Source organism: Haemaphysalis longicornis, unplaced genomic scaffold (assembly GCF_048455015.1).
Source record: "Haemaphysalis longicornis isolate Haplotype H1 unplaced genomic scaffold, Haemaphysalis longicornis Haplotype H1 scaffold_7, whole genome shotgun sequence".
NCBI lineage: Eukaryota > Metazoa > Arthropoda > Arachnida > Ixodida > Ixodidae > Haemaphysalis > Haemaphysalis longicornis.
Window position 1 is genome coordinate 6,626,317 of NW_027526422.1, and position 19,395 is coordinate 6,645,711.

General features: G+C 49.3%; 1 protein-coding gene across 5 annotated transcripts in view; it reads left to right on the forward strand.

Moving 5' to 3' along the window:
• Nucleotides 1–19,395, forward strand: part of LOC144144382 (uncharacterized) — a 525,773-nt gene that overhangs the window by 459,870 nt on the left and 46,508 nt on the right. For all 5 annotated transcript variants that reach the window (XM_077675804.1, XM_077675805.1, XM_077675803.1 and 2 more), the window contains 3 exons: nt 12,329–12,547; nt 14,279–14,528; nt 17,754–17,934. In XM_077675804.1, the coding sequence (XP_077531930.1) occupies nt 12,329–12,547; nt 14,279–14,528; nt 17,754–17,934 (650 nt within the window). The remainder of the gene's footprint in view (nt 1–12,328; nt 12,548–14,278; nt 14,529–17,753; nt 17,935–19,395) is intronic.

The following is a 19,395-nucleotide window of genomic DNA, read 5'->3' on the forward strand; positions in this document are numbered from 1 at the left end:
GTTCTCTAATAATCATTTTTTGACATACTGACCTCAAAACATTGCTTGGGAAAACGGCATCTCGGAGGCGGCGCATTAAAGTCCCCACCGACAAGCACTGGGCATCCCAGGTGCGTACGGCGAAGGTGAGCAAGCCAGAGCAAGACAGACAGACAGACAGACAGACAGACAGACAGACAGACAGACAGACAGACAGACAGACAGACAGACGGACGGACGGACGGACGGACGGACGGACAGACAGACAGACAGACAGACAGACAGACAGACAGACAGACAGACGGACGGACGGACGGACGGACAGACGGACGGACGGACGGACAGACAGACAGACAGACAGACGGACAGACGGACAGACGGACGGACGGACGGACGGACAGACAGACAGACAGACAGACGGACAGACGGACAGACGGACAGACAGACGGACAGACGGACCAAAATTTCGGCGTTTAAGTAGCCATAAGCAACATTTGTTGATAGGGTAGCAGCGGCCGCCCTGGACAGTCACTCGTGCTTTTTTTTCCCTCCGACATGCATGTAGCTTTGTCTTGTACTTCTCGTGTTGAGAGACAAAACAATGATAACATTGGATAAAGAGCGAACAAGGTTTTTTTAATGTTTGCAACCACCTTTCGCCGTACTTGTTCGAGGAGGGGGGACTGAGCAGTTGAGAAAAAAGGTTAAATAAATACATAAATCGAATGGGAGGAACTGTTCGGATGAACCTTTAGGAGAAAAAAGGGATGGCTGAGGAAGGCGAAGGTAACGAATTTACAGTTATGGTCCCGAACTTCGCGCCGCCGAACGACTTCGAGCAGGAGTCCACCCTCCGAAGTTCGCCGCTGGATGCCCCAGTGGCCGCACCTGCTGGGCGTTTGAGCCGCTCAGCAGACGTCCGAAGAAACTGGCCGAAGAGGGGGGAAAAGTAGGCACAACGGGTAGCAAGGTCAATTAGGAAACGTGGCAAGGCTACAAAAGTAGCTCAAAAAGAAAAAAAAAACGGATAAATTATTGCAGTGAACTGAAACCGACGGTGGAAAGGTAGGAAGCAAAAGAGTGATCTTTTAGGAGGAGTTGAGAAACGCTAACTCTCAGGAACGGTGAAAAACATAGGAAGACACAGAAGCGGTTTCGGCTCATCGGGCCCCAACGGAGAAAACTTTATCTGATTACCCAGAACGTCGAGAGCTGCCAGCTAGCACCTCTTGCCCGATCCTCCTCTCATTCCAACCTCCCCACAGGCCACGGCGCACTGTTCTTTTTCCTCGGCCCTGCGACGCTTTTAAGAAACCCAGAAAAGGGCAAGGAAATCTTGGAAAGAAACAAGGCCCATTAGGCGGGAGGAGGAGCAGGAGGAAGACGAGGAGGACGGACACAGCGATCCCCGAAAGAGAAAAACAAATGCTACGGAGAGACTGGAAGAGATCGCAGGAAGTAAACGAAGACGTGGCTTGCCCGCCCGCTTTGCCGACCTGGCGAAGTAATGAAGATGCCACGGAGCGGATAACAATGTCCGGTAGACGTAGTGCAGGCCTTCCGTGTCTTTGGGTGAGCTTGTGTAGGCAGGAGAGGTAGTATACGAGTGTTTGTGCAACGCTGAGGTTTATGCCGTGCCTTGAGAAGCGCAAGAAGCGCAGGCCACTCAGCCGTTGACGAAGTTTGCCTCTGTTGATGAAATAAGCAGCGACGTGGCAAGCTTATCGCGCTCAGTAGCTTCTAGTTACTTACTCCTCCGAAGCCGTATGAAACGCCCCGGAGCGATTCTAGGGAGGCAGCAGAAAGATACATGGCTTTCTGTGATACCATGGTCACCTTTTTTGGTACGCTTACTGCGAGTTGTGCAAATAGCAGCAAGATACACACATGCATTTTGCAGTCTTCTAATTGGTAAACTTGTCACCGTAATAAGTCCCTATTTTTAACAAATCTTGTCACTACCGTAACACCCGATTACGGTGTAGGTACTCTTTTTTTAAAACCGAATTCAACCCAAGCATTACAATTTTTGGCGTACGTTTCCTCAGTATGTAACTGTTAACCTACGCGTAAACCCTTAAACAAATTATACTAAACAATCGCCAGTAAACTAATCTATAAGCACGCATACGAACTCAATGATCTGAGTAGGTTGGGAGTGTGTTTCACTGCACTTTCTCCATTGGTGTTGGCGCCCCTTTTCTCCTCTGGCCATGCCCGCACAGAGCCTTGGAGCACGGTAGGCCCTGCTAGGGGATACACCAGTGCTAGTGATGTAACGCAGACGCGCTTGATTTGAGATTACAGAGATAAAAGATCCCTCGCTGCTGGTGGACACTGTTTACGCGACAGCGCTAACATATTCTCTCCATTTTTTTTAACCCTCGCCGGGATCTGTTCAAAACTTTATTGATATTTTTGTCGTTGTCACTTATGCCGTTTATAGGCCTGGTTAGGGTGCTTCCATATATTAACATCTACGAGGCATTACGTTTTCTTTCCTATAAACCATTGCAAACATTTCTGTCCATGTAACTTGAACGAACAATAGTGAAAAAAATTACGCCCACCTGCCCTCGCGGGAACCCTGGTGTGATGCGACGATAAGGGGGGTTCAAGCGCAAACGGAGAGCAACCGTCGACCGAAAGGCCGCCGGAGAGCGGCACACCGGTTATATGCGCAGAGCGCCCGAAGGAGAGGAGACCACGGAGAGAGAGAGTGCCGTGGCTATGACCCAACACAATCCACTTTAATCCAATCCAATCCAAGTCAAGCCAAGCCAAGCCAAGCCAAGCCAATTCATTGGAATCCAATCCAATGCCCCTCGCGAGAGAGTTTTCGCTATCGGAGAGGAGAGGGGGAGAGTGGCTGCGACAACAACAACGGACGCACGCGGACAACAACAACGGACGCACGCAGGAAGGACAGGGCCGCCGACAAGAGATGCTCTCAGCGTCGCATCTAAAAGTTTGCCATATTATAGCCCGTCCTTGCAGTGATTTCAAATAAGTCGTCGTCCCATAATCTACAGTATCATAAAGATTTTAAATGCGAATGCATTTCTTAGTCGGGGCTGTCGTGCTCTGTTGGCCGGCGTGCACCCGCAGGTGTTATCTCTCCGCGCTCCTCCTCGCCCCTAGCAACAGCTGTGGCGCGCCTAGCAACCGGAGCAGGTGGTAGCTCGGGCGAGGGGAGCAGCGGAGGGCAAGGGGAGAGGAGGAGCGTGCGCGGGCGTGTGAGGGCGCTCGCATCGCGGAGCTCGGGCGGAGTAGCGGAGAGTGAGTGGAGAGGAGGAGCGCGCTCGGATGTGTGAGGGCGCTCGCATCGCGGAGCTCGGTGGAGAGAGAGCTCGCGCGCGGGCTCTCTCTCCTCTCCGCGTACCCTCTCCGCTCGCTGCGCTCGGAATATATATAATGCAGTGGAGCGCGCGTCTGGCGCCTTGATAGCGATGGAAGTCGGTGAAGTCGATTTACTCGCAGCGCACTCATCGGTGCACCCAATGCATTCGCATTTCCGCACGATCCCCTTCGGGGAGGTGGGGGGGGATTTTTTTTTCTTTTTCATTTTGAGTCGTCTCCGACACACTCTCTTCACTGCTACGGACCAAAGCTGGGCATCAAGCACCAACCCGTTTGGTCACGGGTTATCGGTGGAGGATCTGGTCTTCCTGCGGATACACCACCCCGGGTAATACCCATGTATTGTTCCCAGCGGCCATTTCTGCCACTTGTTGGCGATCTCGACAGTGAAACATTCCACATTTTCCTTTGTGAACATTTCGTATAACAAAAGCAGCGCACAATAAAAGGCGTCGTCGCCTAAAGGTCACCGTCCTCATATGTGGCTCTCGGAAGTGCGAGAGCAACAGTACGTGTCGTGCCAACATTCCCATCCGACCAAGAGAGAAACAGACGATCGTGAGGACGCAACGTTTTCGCTCAGTTAGGATATATCAATCTCTGTACCCCGCCCTTCTCTAAGACTTGTCCTTGGCCATAGTTCTAAGGCATGTGGGTTTATATCTACGCTTGCGCTCGCCGCAAACGCAAGGCGAACGGCACTAATGGAGGATGGCTCGGCGAGGACCCAATATATTTCGCTACAAACACCTCGTCTGTACGAGGGGCGCTGGGTGCTTGATGCAGGGCACGAACGCTCAGCAATAAGGAGGAGAAAAACGTCAGTTTGTTGCTAACTCTACCCGTATATCTTTCTTGTTTTACTCCCCGTGTAAAAAACGAAGCAATAAGCAGGCCGAAGGGGGGAATGAGGATCGGAGGCGCGAAGTAATGAGTTTGGCGCGACAGAAAAGAAACGGCAGGCAGGCCGGAACAAAGAGATTTAGGTGTGCACGGTTTCCGAGAAATAATGAAACAGGCACTAATAACAAGCTCGCTGCGGGAAAACGCCCTACGTGTGGCGGCTCACGGGCGGAGTTGGAGCGATAGGAAGGGAGGCAAGAAAGGTGCTACGAGGACAAAGAAAGGGCGCAATAGGTGCGATGTCCTCGCAGCGTCGTTTTGTCACTCTCTCCTGCCTGCAGATACTTGTTCACTTCATAACTCTTATCATCATCAGCAGCAGCAGAGGCGGCGGCAATGGCCTAATTATATCCATTGCAGGACGAAGGCTTCCAGCCGCCTCTATTAAGCAGTGTGTGAATCCCTTCATTTACCCGGAATCTTGTTGTTTCATCCCTCCATCATGAGAGCGGGGAATTAACTGTCTTCGCGTGCTAGTCCCGTCTCCTAGTAGCCACTCTGTTATCCGGATGGTCCATAGTGCGTCAGTTCTTGGCATTACGTGCCCGACCCATGTTCACTCCTTTTCGTCAGCATGAGTTATCATGTCTTCCACCCCGCAATCCAAGACTCTCTTTACCTACCCGCAAGGGTTGCTACCGTCATCCTTCTTTTGATGGCTCCTTAGGCTGGACTAAGTTTCCTTTCAAACATTTTACTATGGCGGCAAGTTTCTGGCCCATAATTCATCCCCGGTGGGGTGCATTGGTTGCACCCCATTCCTCTCACTGGCAGAGGGAGCTACTGCGAAATTTTTAAAAAGTGCTTGCCGAATGCACTTCAAGTCACACTAATTCTACGCCGGATTTATTTATTCTTGTTTGGGCCAGCGCTGACAAATTGTCAAAGATAGTTATACTGACTCACCTCTTCAAGCATTAGCATTACTTACGATTTATTCATGTTTATCTGCGACCCTACAACGGAGCTCTCTGTGTGGAATTCCCGACGTATCTTTTTTGCGTGTGTTCTCCACACTCACTGAACAAGACAATGTCGCCCGCAAATCTCGAGTGGCTCAGGTATTCTCATTCACTCGTATCACCACTTACCGTTCCCAATCAAGCTTCCAAAATGCCCCCCCCCCCCCCCTTGGCAGGCCGCAAACAATTTTGGGGAGATAATGTCCGTCTGTCTCCCACTTTCCCAAGTAGAAAACTTTCCGCTCTTCTTATACGACGGATCCCTTATACATTGTCACGCAGTGGAGAAGGAAGCGAGGTTCTGCTGAAATGAACGTTAATTGCAGCGAACTTGTGCTCCGCAATAAACTAAAACACACACACACACACACACACACACACACACACACACACACACACACACACACACACACACACACACACACACACACACACACACACACACACACACACACACACACACACACACACACACACACACACACACACACACACACACACACACACACACACACACACACACACACACACACACACACACACACACACACACACACACACACACACACACACACACACACACACACACACACACACACACACACACACACACACACACACACACACACACACACACACACACACACACACACACACACACACACACACACACACACACACACACACACACACACACACACACACACACACACACACACACACACACACACACACACACACACACACACACACACACACACACACACACACACACACACACACACACACACACACACACACACACACACACACACACACACACACACACACACACACACACACACACACACACACACACACACACACACACACACACACACACACACACACACACACACACACACACACACACACACACACACACACACACACACACACACACACACACACACACACACACACACACACACACACACACACACACACACACACACACACACACACACACACACACACACACACACACACACACACACACACACACACACACACACACACACACACACACACACACACACACACACACACACACACACACACACACACACACACACACACACACACACACACACACACACACACACACACACACACACACACACACACACACACACACACACACACACACACACACACACACACACACACACACACACACACACAACGGCGAAAAAGCAGCCAACAAAGTGACGTGCAAAGACGAACGTCGGAAAATCGAATGCCGGGCATTTGCTTTCCGTGAATATATCTGTTGTGCTCTCGTTACAGAAACGTCGATTTAGATCGGGAACATTTGTCAAAAAAGGAGATTCCAGTCAAGTGATGACAGAACAAACACTCTCCCTATCAAACAAAATTGCCCTGTGCGGAATAGGACAAAAGCAGCAAACGGGTTCAGCTCGAAAGCGATAAGGAACCCGGGCGCCGCCAAGCGCTGGTAAAAACGTACCCCAGACATTTTCGCGGCAATATATCCTGCAGGAGTCTTCTGTAAGTCTCCTCTATTCCCTGGTCTTTGAATGCTTCCATTACGGCGCTGGCATGCATTTTGTCTAATAACAAGAATTCGGGCAATGAAGACGCAGAGCACTTCAAGTCCATTCAACCACTCATATGAGAAGTGGGTAGCCAAGACTGCACAGAAAGAAATGGCGACGTAGTATACTGGAGCGAAATAACTATGGCATGGGCCCTGTTTACGTAATATTTGTTTATGACAGCTGTGGGAAGAACAAGAAATCAACGAGTGACAAAACGAAGGGGCATAAACAATAATGGCACCAGCGCCAACTCAATCTGCCACTGTTTCTCTCCCCCTACGCTCCCAGCTATTTCAGTTTTTCGTCAAAACTTCACCTTGCTTATATATTGGAGCGTAAAATTGGAAATGGAAGCGCCTGCGAAAACAAAAAGTACGAGGGAAGAGGTGGGGCCAGAAACGGCGGGAACTTAAGGAGGGTGTCCGGCCGCCGGTCGCGTGGATTGGACACCGCGGTGACAAGTGTCGCGAACGTAATCGGCGCAAGGCGATTATGTTTCCCAAGATGCGGTTCCCCGCGGGGACGATCTACTGTCTCGACGTGGTTGTGAGCGGTCGATTGATGAACAGGGGAGGCGCCTAGGCGAGCATCTTCCTACCGCAAGGGGGAGATGATGATCAAAATAGAAAAAGAAATTGGGAGGGGAGGGAGATATAAAAAAATTGGCCGCGTATCTGCTCCTTTCGTTACAAATAGTCTTTATCGACTTTTGCCAAGTAAATGCCTCCCTTCGCTTTCCCGTTCACCTCTTATGTTGTTCGTGTTGCGTCGCGCTCCTCCCAAGGTAGAGACACCGAAGGTTTGCTTAAATAATTTTAAATTTCCCGCGTTCCACTGCTCCAAACCGGGTGTCTCGATGCCAACGCTGCCGTACGGCGAAGACGCGTGTGAATCGAGGCGCCCTACTTCAACGTCTATAGAATCGCGTTTCCCTAGTCCACGTGCGTTCCAAGCAGAACGTGGAACCTATCTAGTGGAACCTTTCGTAACTCTTGCCACTTGATTTCTTCAAATGCCGCCAGAAGCTATATGGCGCGGGCGACCGCAGGCGACGGCGGAGTGATATTTTTTTCTTCAGTTGATGAAGTATTTAATCTCGCCAAAATCAAACTTGTACGATTTTTTATAAAGGAACGCTGCAAATATCGCTTCTGTATTAATATGTTGTCTTATATATGCGTAATGTCTTGTTGTTCTTCAACAATATTGACAAGTATGAACATTACACCGGACTTAGACGGACACATCTAGCTGTGACTATATAAGACTATTGCGCAGGCATTGTTTTGCTTTGGGCGGGTGGCTGAATCGAGTCACAGACAGACAGACGGACAGACATACAGACAGACCAAAATTTCTGCGTTGAAGTAGCCCAAGAAAGTCTATCGTCTTTAATAAACTGGATTCGTGGCGCTGTACAAGCGCTTGAAGTATTGGTGTTGCTGCTCTTAAAAATTCAAAAAGAAAATCAACGGAATTTAAACTTTCTTATTGTTCTGTCTACAAAACAAACGAAAATTCATTCATGAGCTTTGGTAGTTTCTTTTTCGCTCGTTCTCATGACGAAGTAGAAAAGGGCCGTTTTCACAAACATCCTGCGTTTCATCGCCAGTCGAGGATAGTTCTGCCATGAGTCGCCTCGCCAAGAGGTCTAACCAAAGCTTGGCGCAGACAAGTACACTTAAAAAACTTCAAAAATTACGCCGCTCTCTGACTACCGTGGGTGGGGACAGATGCTATTCCATTTTTTTCGTTCCTATTTCTTTGGGTACGCGCGACTAACGCAATTAAGCCCAGGAGCAGGCACCGAGAGCGCGGCGGGTTGAGTTTCAGCAGCCGGCGAACACTGGGAGTAAAAAGAGCGACGCGCTGCGGTGTTCACTTTAGACGCGCCAGGGCAAAATCGTGGAAAGAAAAAAACCGAAAGGGTAATCGGCAAGCTGTCGAAATGCCTGTACTCACAGCCGTAAGCGTATTAAAATATATCCCACTGTCGGGGGGAGAGGAGTGGAACTCCGATCGTGCATTTTCACGTTGCGCGCGTGCACTATTGGCGTGTTTGCTGAAACAGCGGCAAGCAAGCCTACAAGTTGTGTTATTGCGTGCTCAGGCCAGCGCACCTCGTCCTTGGGATGTGCACCCTACGTTCGTTGCAACTACACCAGCAGGAACACAACGGCAGGAGTAACACGGAGGCTGTGTCGATCTCTCGTGAAGTTCGCTTACCCACCTGCACCGTCGTTTCCAAACGAGCACAAAAAAAAAAAAGCGAGGCTACCTTTACACTTGGTTCAGCACGCTGCTCTGCGTTAGAACTGCACTGGTCGTCTGTATTTGCGTTACTCCTAACAGGTTCTCTAAATATCATCTTCGTAGAATTCACGAATAATCACCCTCTGCCTGTTTTTTATATAGCTGGGTTACTGCAATACCGATACGCCACAAGTCTTGCGTATGATAGAGAACCCCATAGACTTTCGCCATTACGTCTCCCTTGGGTGTAACATGAACAGCGGCGATTCTTAAGAGCGTTGGTTGGAAGGCGTCGCCTGTTCATCTTGCCTACTCCTCAGTTCTGAGCAACCATTGTCATCACCATCTTCGTGGTCGTCGTCGTAATCATAATAATCATCATCATCATGTCTTAAGGCTTACCTTCAATATGGGCTGCTCAGAAAGTACCCCAATATTGTGGTAAAGAACCCAGTTACCTGAGAGTAAAACTATTACAATCGCGGTTACGTTATTCGAATTTATCACTGATCTTCGCTTCAATATGGATAATAATCTACAAACTGACTGCATTTTTCTCGGCTTTTTTAAAGCATTCGACCGCGTACCTCATTCCCGCCGGATTTCAAAATTAACACAACTCTTTTTAGATTCAATAACGTCATCCTGCATCCGTAAATTTTTGTCTTTACGACAGCAGTTCATTTTGGTTAATAACCCTTCCTCTCAGATTTCTGACGTCACCTCCGCAGTCCCTTAGGGTAGCGTCCTGGGGCCACTGCTTTTTCTAATTTACAGTAATGATCTCCCAACTAATATTTCTTCCTCAATACGGCTTTTCGCTGGTGATTGCATAATATACCGTTCTATAACTAGTACCGATGACCACCTTGCTATCCAGAAAAACATTAACCTCATTAACAACTAGTGTGGTACATGGCAGATTGCCTTAAACTTATCTTAATGTAAAGTAATATAATTCTGACGCAAAATAACGGCTGCTACATTCGATCACTTCAAAAAGAACTGCAACATGTTACGGCCATCTTAGTATAAATACCTCGGCGTTCATCTCACTTCTGATCAATCATGGGCGACACATGTAACTAGATATCTGCAAACGCATCGAGAAATCTCGGATATCTACGTCGAAACCTACGGAACGCGCCACATAACGTCCGCAAACAAGCTTACATGACATTTGTTTGCCCGCAGTTAAAATTTGCAGCACCCATATGGTCTCCTTTCCAAGCCTACCTCATTAACCTGCTAGAAGACGTGCACAACCGAGCGTCGCACCTCATTTCACGCATTTACAGTAGCTCATCGAGTATCCCACAAATAAAACATGACCTTTCATTACAGCACCTCGAAACACGGCGCACATTTGCCCTCCTGCCTTCGCTCCATAAATGCATTTACACATCCCGGCCACCACCCTTCCCGCTTACAGCACCATTGCGCATATCTAAACAACTACACAATCAACGAAGCATCGCGCTCATCTTTGGTAAAACAAAGTCATTCAATTCATCGGCGTTTCCTCGCGCCATAGCGCTTTGGAATGATCTTCCCGATATCATTGTCAATGTACCTGTTCAAAAACCTTTCCGCGAGCAACTATTGAAACATCTCTCTTGATAGCATTGCATGAAGCCCTACAATTTCGTTTCTGATTCATGCTGGTTTCGCTTTGCTGCTTTTAAAATTCTTGTTGTTGCTTATAACCCCTCTTTCGCATATATGCATTCTTTGTTCATAGTTCCAGTGTATTGTTTTGTAATGTGGCAATAGTTTCGCCCATCTCGATTGCTTTATTCCCTGTGCATCCCCCTTATGTCGGTATCTGCATATATCTGTTTATGTATCTCTCTTGATATCATTGTATAATGTCCTTCAAGTTTATGTCTGAATTACGCTAATTTCTATTTGCTGCTTTCAAATTTCTTTTTGTTGTTCATAACACGTTACCTATTTATGCAACCTTTGTTAAAAGATTTGTGTCTGTCTTGATAGCCCTTCAATTTTGTTCACTAAGTATACCGGTTTCTCTTTGCTGTTGTTCATAACCCATCTTTCGCATTTATGCAATGTTTGTTATTAGTTCCAATGTATTGTTTTGTAATGTGACATAAGTTTCACCAGTTAGGATTGTTCGATTCCCTATGTTTCCCCCTTAATCAATGTTCCGTAATAGAGTCTGTAAGGTATCTTTAAATAAACAAAATAAAATAAAATGTGCTTTAAATAATCGACCAGATTTAGGGGAAATCCCCAAGGTGGAGTAAGTTTCTGCGAAGGAAAGTTTGCCATCCACGTCAATGCAGCCGTACGGCTACAAAGTAAAGCTGTATAGCTTTGTCAGAAAATTCTCCGTTGAAGAAAAATTCTTTTTTTTTTCAAAAAAATATTTAAAAAAATGAAAGAAAAAGATAAAAATGAAGAAAAATCGATTAACACCTGTCCTTCACTTCGAGTTGTTGATCAATTCGCTCTACCAGTAAGTGCTAGCCTCCTGGTTAGTTCAGTTGGTACAGCGACTGCTTCGGTTAAGCGGTGGTCCCGGGTTCGAATCCTGGACCTGCAGGACGAATTTCCTTCAACTTAGACGTTTCTGAGAAAGCTCTAAAGCTTTCCTTTGTAGCCGTACGGCTGCATTGAGGTGGATGTCAAACTTTAAATAAAAAATTATAATGATAATTTGGGATATTTTTGGGCCATGGTGTATGTAGAGGAGCTGGAGGAGGAAACTCTTTAATGAACTGGCGATGTCAGCCAGATCAGCCGACTGACTTGCTACGCCGGATATGGCTGAAAGTGACATAAAAAGTTCGCTTGCACAACCACAAAAATACAATAACACAAACACACGCGACAAGCACACACACAGTCAAGCGACAGACTGATATGCTCACAAATTTACGATGGTCTGTCGAGTCCAGTGTTGTGAAGAAACGTTAGCACTGCTTTTGTTCCGCTACGTGCTGATCCTGAAGTTGACCACGGGACAACAAGTTCCCGTAAGGAGAACTGGGCGGATGGAGGCAGGTCTTCACGCTGTCCGTTTCGAGTTAAAGACGTGCGCAGGGCATACCTGTCGGAGGTCCTCCCGAGCTGCAGAGGTTGGGCACAAGGGGGGAAGATGTCTGCCGAAGTTTGTAGAGCTGCGAGGCAAGCCAGTGCCGAACAATCGCACTGCGTTCGCTCCGTTCTTCTGCGTCCGTTCTTCTTTTCTTTTTTCTTTTTTCTGCCAGCAACATTTGTGCGGCAGCAGCATTCGCTCGCACGCAGGTGCCGACGGAGTCGCTGCAGGCGCTGCGGTCGCTGGTGTCGCTCAACCTGAGCTACAACCGGCTTCGCAGCGTGGCCGCGTGGGCCTTCCGCGGCCTGGTGTCGCTGCTGCGGCTGTCGCTCTTCGGCAACCGCATCGTCACGCTGGACGCCATGGCCTTCCAGGGGGTCGGCGGAAACCTCACCGGGATCAACCTGGGCGGAAACCTCCTCGCGCAGGTACTCCAAGCCCTCGGGATCTCTACTCCCCTGTGGATTTTAATATCCTCATGCTGTTGCTGACTGCCTGCTATTGTTGACAAATTTTTGCAGTTAGACAACCTATGGCACCTTGATTACTTTTATAACTGCAATATTAATGACAACTGTTTGACTAACTGTAGGGTTATAACGCGCCGAGGCAACGCAGGCGATGAGGCGCGCCGTAGTGGAGGGCTCCGTATTAATTCTGATCACCGGGGATCTTTATCGTGTGCCGAAATCTCATACACCCAGGCGTGTTTTGATTGATTGTAGGGTTTTAACGCGCCGACGCAACGCAGGCGATGAGGCGCGCCGTAGTGGAGGGCTCCGGATTAATTTTGACCACCTGGGGATCTTTAACGTGCGCCGAAATCTCGTACACACGGGCGTTTTTGCTTTTCGCCTCCACCAGAAAAGCGGCCGCCGCGGCCACACGGGCGTTTTTGCTTTTCGCCTCCATCAGAAAACCGGCCGTCGCGGCCTGGAATCGAACTTGCGACCTCGTGCTCAGCAGCACAATGCCTTAGCCACTGAGCCACCGCGGCGGGTTAAGGATAAATGTTCTGCTTAACTAGAAGTTACCAATAAAGATGTGCTTTCCAGGTTTAGGAGTACATACTTTTATTGCGAAATTGAAGAAATCTCTTTCGTAAAACAAGACTTCATTTTTCGTTTTCTTTTTTTTTACGCCATGGTACCAGTATCAGAGCTTCGTAAGTTGTACTCGTTATTTTTACACGCACACTCAAAATCCACGGAAAGCTGTCTTTATACAGCTGCGCTATAAAACGCAAATAAGTATTGTTCAGCAAGTTGTACGTTGTTCCCGCACGACACGCATGTTCTGCAGATGTGTGACCATGCACTCGCACTGATTCAGCTGGCAGTCTCTGAGGCCATACAGTTTACGATAAAGAAACTGCCCATACAACTGAAGTCGAACGCTCGCTGTGATCCGTGAAACTTCGCTTGAGTTGAGTTGCTTGAGAAGCTTTCCATCAGAGAACTAAGAGAAACGCTGCAGCTTGCTCTAGTGCTGCAAGGCTGAAGAAACAGCGGAGCTGAGGCAGACTTAAATTCTTCCGGTTTCCATAGGTTTTGCTGTAAGTCAGGGGTCGTTCTGCCGGCGATTCCGCTTGTACTCCACGTCACGGGCGTGGTACTGCGGAGCTTCTGTTCTTCGCTGTCGCTTTGGATCGTAGCCATCTCGTATGTTCTCGAGCAGCGACGCGACGTCGTTCGCACTGCGCTTCTTCTTCCTCGGGAGTGACATACCTTGGCCGACCAATGTTTTGCGGCAGTGTAAACGCAGTGTAAACGCAACACACGGTCCGATAAACTTACAGCGATCATTGAAGTAATGACAATACCTCGTGAGTAGTCGTGGGGTAAGTTTAAGCGTCCCATCGGGATTCACTCCAGCGAAGCATTCCTTATAGTGAGATGAACCGAGAACTGGTGTACAATTAGGGTCACACAGTGGATACCAAAAGATGGGTCCAGAAAAAGGGTAAGGCCAGTGACCCGATGGAGGGATGAAGTAAAGAAATTCCGGGGTAAACTGTGGACTCGAGCACCGTAGGACAGACGTGGTTGGAGGTCAATGGGAGAGGCCTTCGTCCTGCAGTGGACCTGAGCATGCTGCTGCTGCTGCTGATGAAGAAGGAGCATTCGTTGTAACGAAGTCAGTTGCGTGCCGGCATGCAGGTTCCCTCGGAGTCCCTGCAGGGGGTGGCCGTGCTCCAGCAGTTGCTGCTGCACGAGAACCGCATTGGCGAGCTGCTGCCCGACCGGTTCCCGTTCGAAGGAGGCGCCCTGGACATCCTCAGCCTGGCGGACAACCGCATCCGGACGCTGCCCGAGGCCGCGTTCGCTCGCCTTGGGGCGCTCGTCTCGCTGGACCTCGAGCGCAACGGGCTCTTTGACATACACCCGGCCGCCTTCCTCGGCGTCCACGGTCAGTTTGCGAGAAGGGGAAGTGTGAGTGAGTGAGTGAGTGAGTGAGTGAGTGAGTGAGTGAGTGAGTGAGTGAGTGAGTGAGTGAGTGAGTGAGTGAGTGAGTGAGTGAGTGAGTGAGTGAGTGAGTGAGTGAGTGAGTGAGTGAGTGAGTGAGTGAGTGAGTGAGCGAGCGAGAGAGGGAGGGAGGGGAGAGCACTGAATCAAGCACACGATACAATCGATTGACATTGATTGATACACGTTGGAAGAGTTGCATTTTGTCCAATCCCTCACGAGAATCACTTCGTGGCGAACACCTGCACCGTGGTTCAGACTTTCACGGGCGGGTTTAATGACTTGCCCCTTTATTGCAAAATGCCCACCGCCGTGAGTGAAACGGCGAATGCTCATGAACTGAAGTCGCGGCGTAACCCGCCACTCCTCGGTGGCAATATATGTCTCTTCAGGTAAGGCGGTCTCTTATGTACACGCTTCAAGACGTCTTGGAAGGAATCGGGATTTTGTTTTCAACATGCTCACGTGCTGTTCTCCCGCCGGCCCATCGAGGAGGTGCCGCGTAAGTGGCTATATCACGTGCATTCTTGTTTAAGTTGTATTTTTTTTTCTCTCCGGGGGTTCGTGAGGAGCAATAACGATGAAACCAAGATTTGGACGGAAGCCCGCCTGGTCTGGAAAACGCATGAAAACAATTAAAAACTGGCACCGACCATGGATGCTTACAACAACCATAAAAGTCTTTTCAGCTCCAGTACTGAAGCCTTGTTTGCAATGCAAAGAGTGCGCGAAATTGATCCGGTTTATGTTGGCTTCAAGATGTGACGTAGGCAACGTGCGTACACGTGGGGTCAGTTGCCGTCATTGCGATTAAGTGTGTGGCCCGGGGTCTGGATTGTCAGGGATTCATGATAAAGCCGCGAGGTCCAATTCTTTTTTTTTTTTTCGATTACTTCATGGCGAGTTGTTTCTGTGTGTTCGGCAACAGCGTTAGAAGGACCGTTTTCCTTTTAGGTGCGGAGTACCTTAGGACCGCACAACGTTCGTCCGCGTCCGTGCGCATAGCATTTATAATCGCAAAAAATTACACAGGCACCGACAGGATTCGAGCCTATGTCTGGTAGACCAGAAAGGGTTAGTGCCAGTCGTCTTACCCATTCGGCTACGACCGTGAGTTAGTACCCGATAGTCAAACGGCTTACTCCCTCGCCTGTAACGGTGCGGAGTCCCTAGGAACCTCCCGATGTCCGTCCGCGTCCATCCGTGCGCACGCCACCATCAAGCGAAAATTAAGCGAAATTCGATTTGAGCTGTAAGTTAGTTTGATTTAGGGAATAATCAAGGTGCAACTCACGGCTCAAATCAAATGACGGTCGGGGCGCAACTTGGGTGTCATTTCGAGTCCCCGTGCTCCGCACCCTCGCCATCATCCACGGAGTTGAGATGCTGCCATTTTTACGTCCTACATGTGCTGCTTGAGTATTTGCTGAAAATTGCCCTTCTCGCCGACAGAGCTTCGATCACAGTCCGAATAGGCAATGCTGTAGGTGACGCCTGGTAATTTTTCTCTCGTTAGCTCGTCCTTGACGTTCACCAGGGAGTGCCGCAACTTTTGCGTTGGCACGCTCATGTCTCGCTCACTCTGTTCGCTTCCACCTCCCTTATGATCCAGCCTTGTTTCCGCCTGCAAGCGCGGAAGCGCGAGAAACCCCGGCCAACGAGAGGCTGGCAGGCTGTAGTTGCACATAGCTTGGGCAGCAGCTGCAGTCAAAGAAACTACGCTGTGCGGGGGTCTGAGGTTCCCATCGCCCATTCCAAGTAGACATAACTACCTGACGCCGATCGTCAGCGTAGCATACTGACAATCAGATGTGGCTGACAGCAGGTGGGAAACCGACAACCAGCGTGGAGCTCTTTAGACAGCTTTCAGTTGAGCGATGTTTCGCAGGTCCCAATTGCTTATAATTCGTACCGTGGGCTAGATGTCCACCTAAAGGTGCTATTTATCAGCGGTAGTCATGGCGTGGCCCAATGTGGAGCCCTTTTGGCGTTCAAATCAGTTTCAGTTTATTTTCCACTAGTGGATGGTTCCTCGGGTAAAAGAGCGTGTAGCGTAAAAGAGAGGGAGGGGCGTAACTGTTGGAATGGACAGAAAGACTTCTGGATCCCGCTATCTTCTTTTTGCTTCAATCGTGTAAATTTTCTGCCCTTCGGTCTTCTTGTCTCAAAGTGAATTCATGCGGCGGCTCCCAGCTACGCATCAGCCAAGGACGCGCAGCCTCTCAGAGCACGTGGGAACCTGCCCCTTGTTTTCCCGGCCGAAAGTACGGCTCATGGAACAACATAAAGAAAAATCTTGTGTTTGCGGGGCAGGTCTGAGGAGCATAATTATGAGATATCCTAATTAGTCCCGATCCTGCTCTTTTCTTCGCGTCGTCGTGCATTTGGATTGACATGAAAAGCCGCTCTTCTTTTGATGGAAACCGCTCGCGTCCAGCAGTAAGTGCCCGATTAAAGGGCCTCGGACGGGAATCCTCCACTCGGCGGAGTAATTAGCGCTCGCAGGGCGCATCTATTACTCCAGTCAGACTTACGGGGCTTCCATTAGGGGCGCCTCGCAGTTAGGTTTCGCGGCCTTTGTCTGTCTTTATGTCGCCGTTATGTAGTTGTCCGTGCGTTGTTGTGCAGTCGTCTTGGCCTTGCTCACAGGCCTCCTTCCTTTCTTTCCTTCTCTCTCTCTTGCTTCCTTCCGTCCTTTCTTTATTTATCTCTATCTCTCTCTTTCTCCCTTTCTTTTTTTCTTCCCTCCGTTGTTTCTTCCTTTCTTCATTTTTCTTTTCTCTCTTCCTTCCTTTTTTTTATTTTTTCTTCATTTATCTGTGCCTCTCTTTCTTTCTTCCATTCTTCATTTATCCCTTCTCTCTCTCTCTCTCTCTCTCTCTCTCTCTCTCTCTCTCTCTCTCTCTCTCTCTCTCTCTCTCTCTCTCTCTCTCTCTCTCTTTCTCTCTCTCTCTCTCTCTCTCTCTCTCTCTCTCTCTCTCTCTCTCTCTCTCTCTCTCTTACCTTCGTTTTTCCTTTCTTCCTTCTTTTTATTTCTTTGCCTCCGCCCCACCAAACCAAACAGCCAAGGCAAGCCTACGCAACCTTCCGACCATTTCGAGCCGCCTCTTCCCACTACCGTGAAACCTTTCCTGACCAATGTTTGTCTCCATCTTCATGCTTTTCGCAGCCACCATGGAGTGGCTGAAATTGGGCTACAACGACCTCGACGGCGTTCCCAGCGAAGCCCTGCAGAACCTGACCGCTCTGCGGGAGCTGGACCTGCGAGGGAACAACATCTCGTCCGTGCCCGGCGACGCCTTCTCGGGCTTCGGCGCCTCGCTCAAGTTCCTCTACCTGCAGAAGAACCGGTGAGCGCGTTTCGACGGCAAGCAGCCTCCCGCGCGCGCTCACCAAAGGCGCTTGTAACGCGCATGCGCGGAATCGTTTAAATTCTTCCCACAGGGCTACCTGACTGGTGCCAAGCACAGATCAAGGAGAGATGACAAGAAAAACGCAGAGATATGCTCGCAGGTTGGCCGAAATTCCCACGATGGAGTGCCGACTATCCCGCATAGGCACCTCACTTCAGCTTAACTTGGTTTTAACGAAAAGTGTCTGATATTGCTTGGAGTTCGTCTTTCCGGCTACCTGGAGGCGAGTGATACCCATAATGCTACGAAACTGTCGTAAAAAGCTACGGGCTGAGCACCTTAAAGTAGCCTTGGCAAAGCATCACGTGATTCTCCGAGCCACCGCCGCCGCCGGCTGGGCGCACGCCCTCTCCGCGGCTGGATCGCCGCCTGGCCACCTGACTCGCCGTGCGCCTGGCTAAGACGAACGCCGCAACCGCCTATTCAGTGCGAGCACGGCCATGGATGAGAGCGAGGCCGGCCGTCTTCCCTGAGCGTTGCGAGGTAGCGGCAGGCTTTGAACCGTCGTCGGCAAGCGGCGTCTGACCACCCGCGGTTATCGCCGCGCGGCGAGCTGCTTCACGGGAGAGGGTCCGGAATGCCGAACGCGCGAAGCTAGCGTGTGAGACTGAGGAAGAGCTTATCGATGAGTGTATACCTAAGTATAATAATTACAGCTAAATCAAAGGTTCACCAAGTGAAACCAAGACTTAACCAGGCTAAACCGAGCTTTCCTTTTGCATATCCAGGATTAGCTGAGCTAAGCCGCAGCCATTTTTGCTTCTCAGCTGTAAATACAAGGCTTAACATTTGTAAAACACCAAAATTCAGTGACTTGCGCTCTGAAAGATGATTGAGAAAGGGAACGGAGAGGGAGAGAGGGGAGAGAAAGAGAGAAGGCCTCAATTATCCCCGAATGATGTTTCCCTGGATACTCTCACGCGCGAGTTTGTTACGGCACTGTGACTTCTTCAATTTGTGCGGCTGGCCGAGAATCCAAGAGGACTGTCCATCGAAAATCAGGTTTTTTGCCAATGTGTAGGAGCATCGACTTAATAACAGCTAATTATTTTGTGGTGGCATGTATGTTGAGGCTGAGTTACCGCTTTACAGCAAATTTTACCGACGGAATCCAAACACCAGTAGCAGAATAACGTGACGGCACCGAGCCATCAGCGCACATCTGAGTGTGGCCACGATAAAATTTGCCAATTTGTTCTGGCGGCAAGTAAAGCAAGGCTGAGCACAATACCCGATATGAATAAAACAAATTCTGCACGAAGCGTGCCTCAGTTCCTCATAGTGGAACCCAACACATTTTGGCTGCTGCCGCCAACGGTATTGGAACTACTTTGCGGTTTTATAAAAGCTGTTCTGTAAACGTTGGCTGTCACCGCCGCCAAGTTAAACAACTGTTTA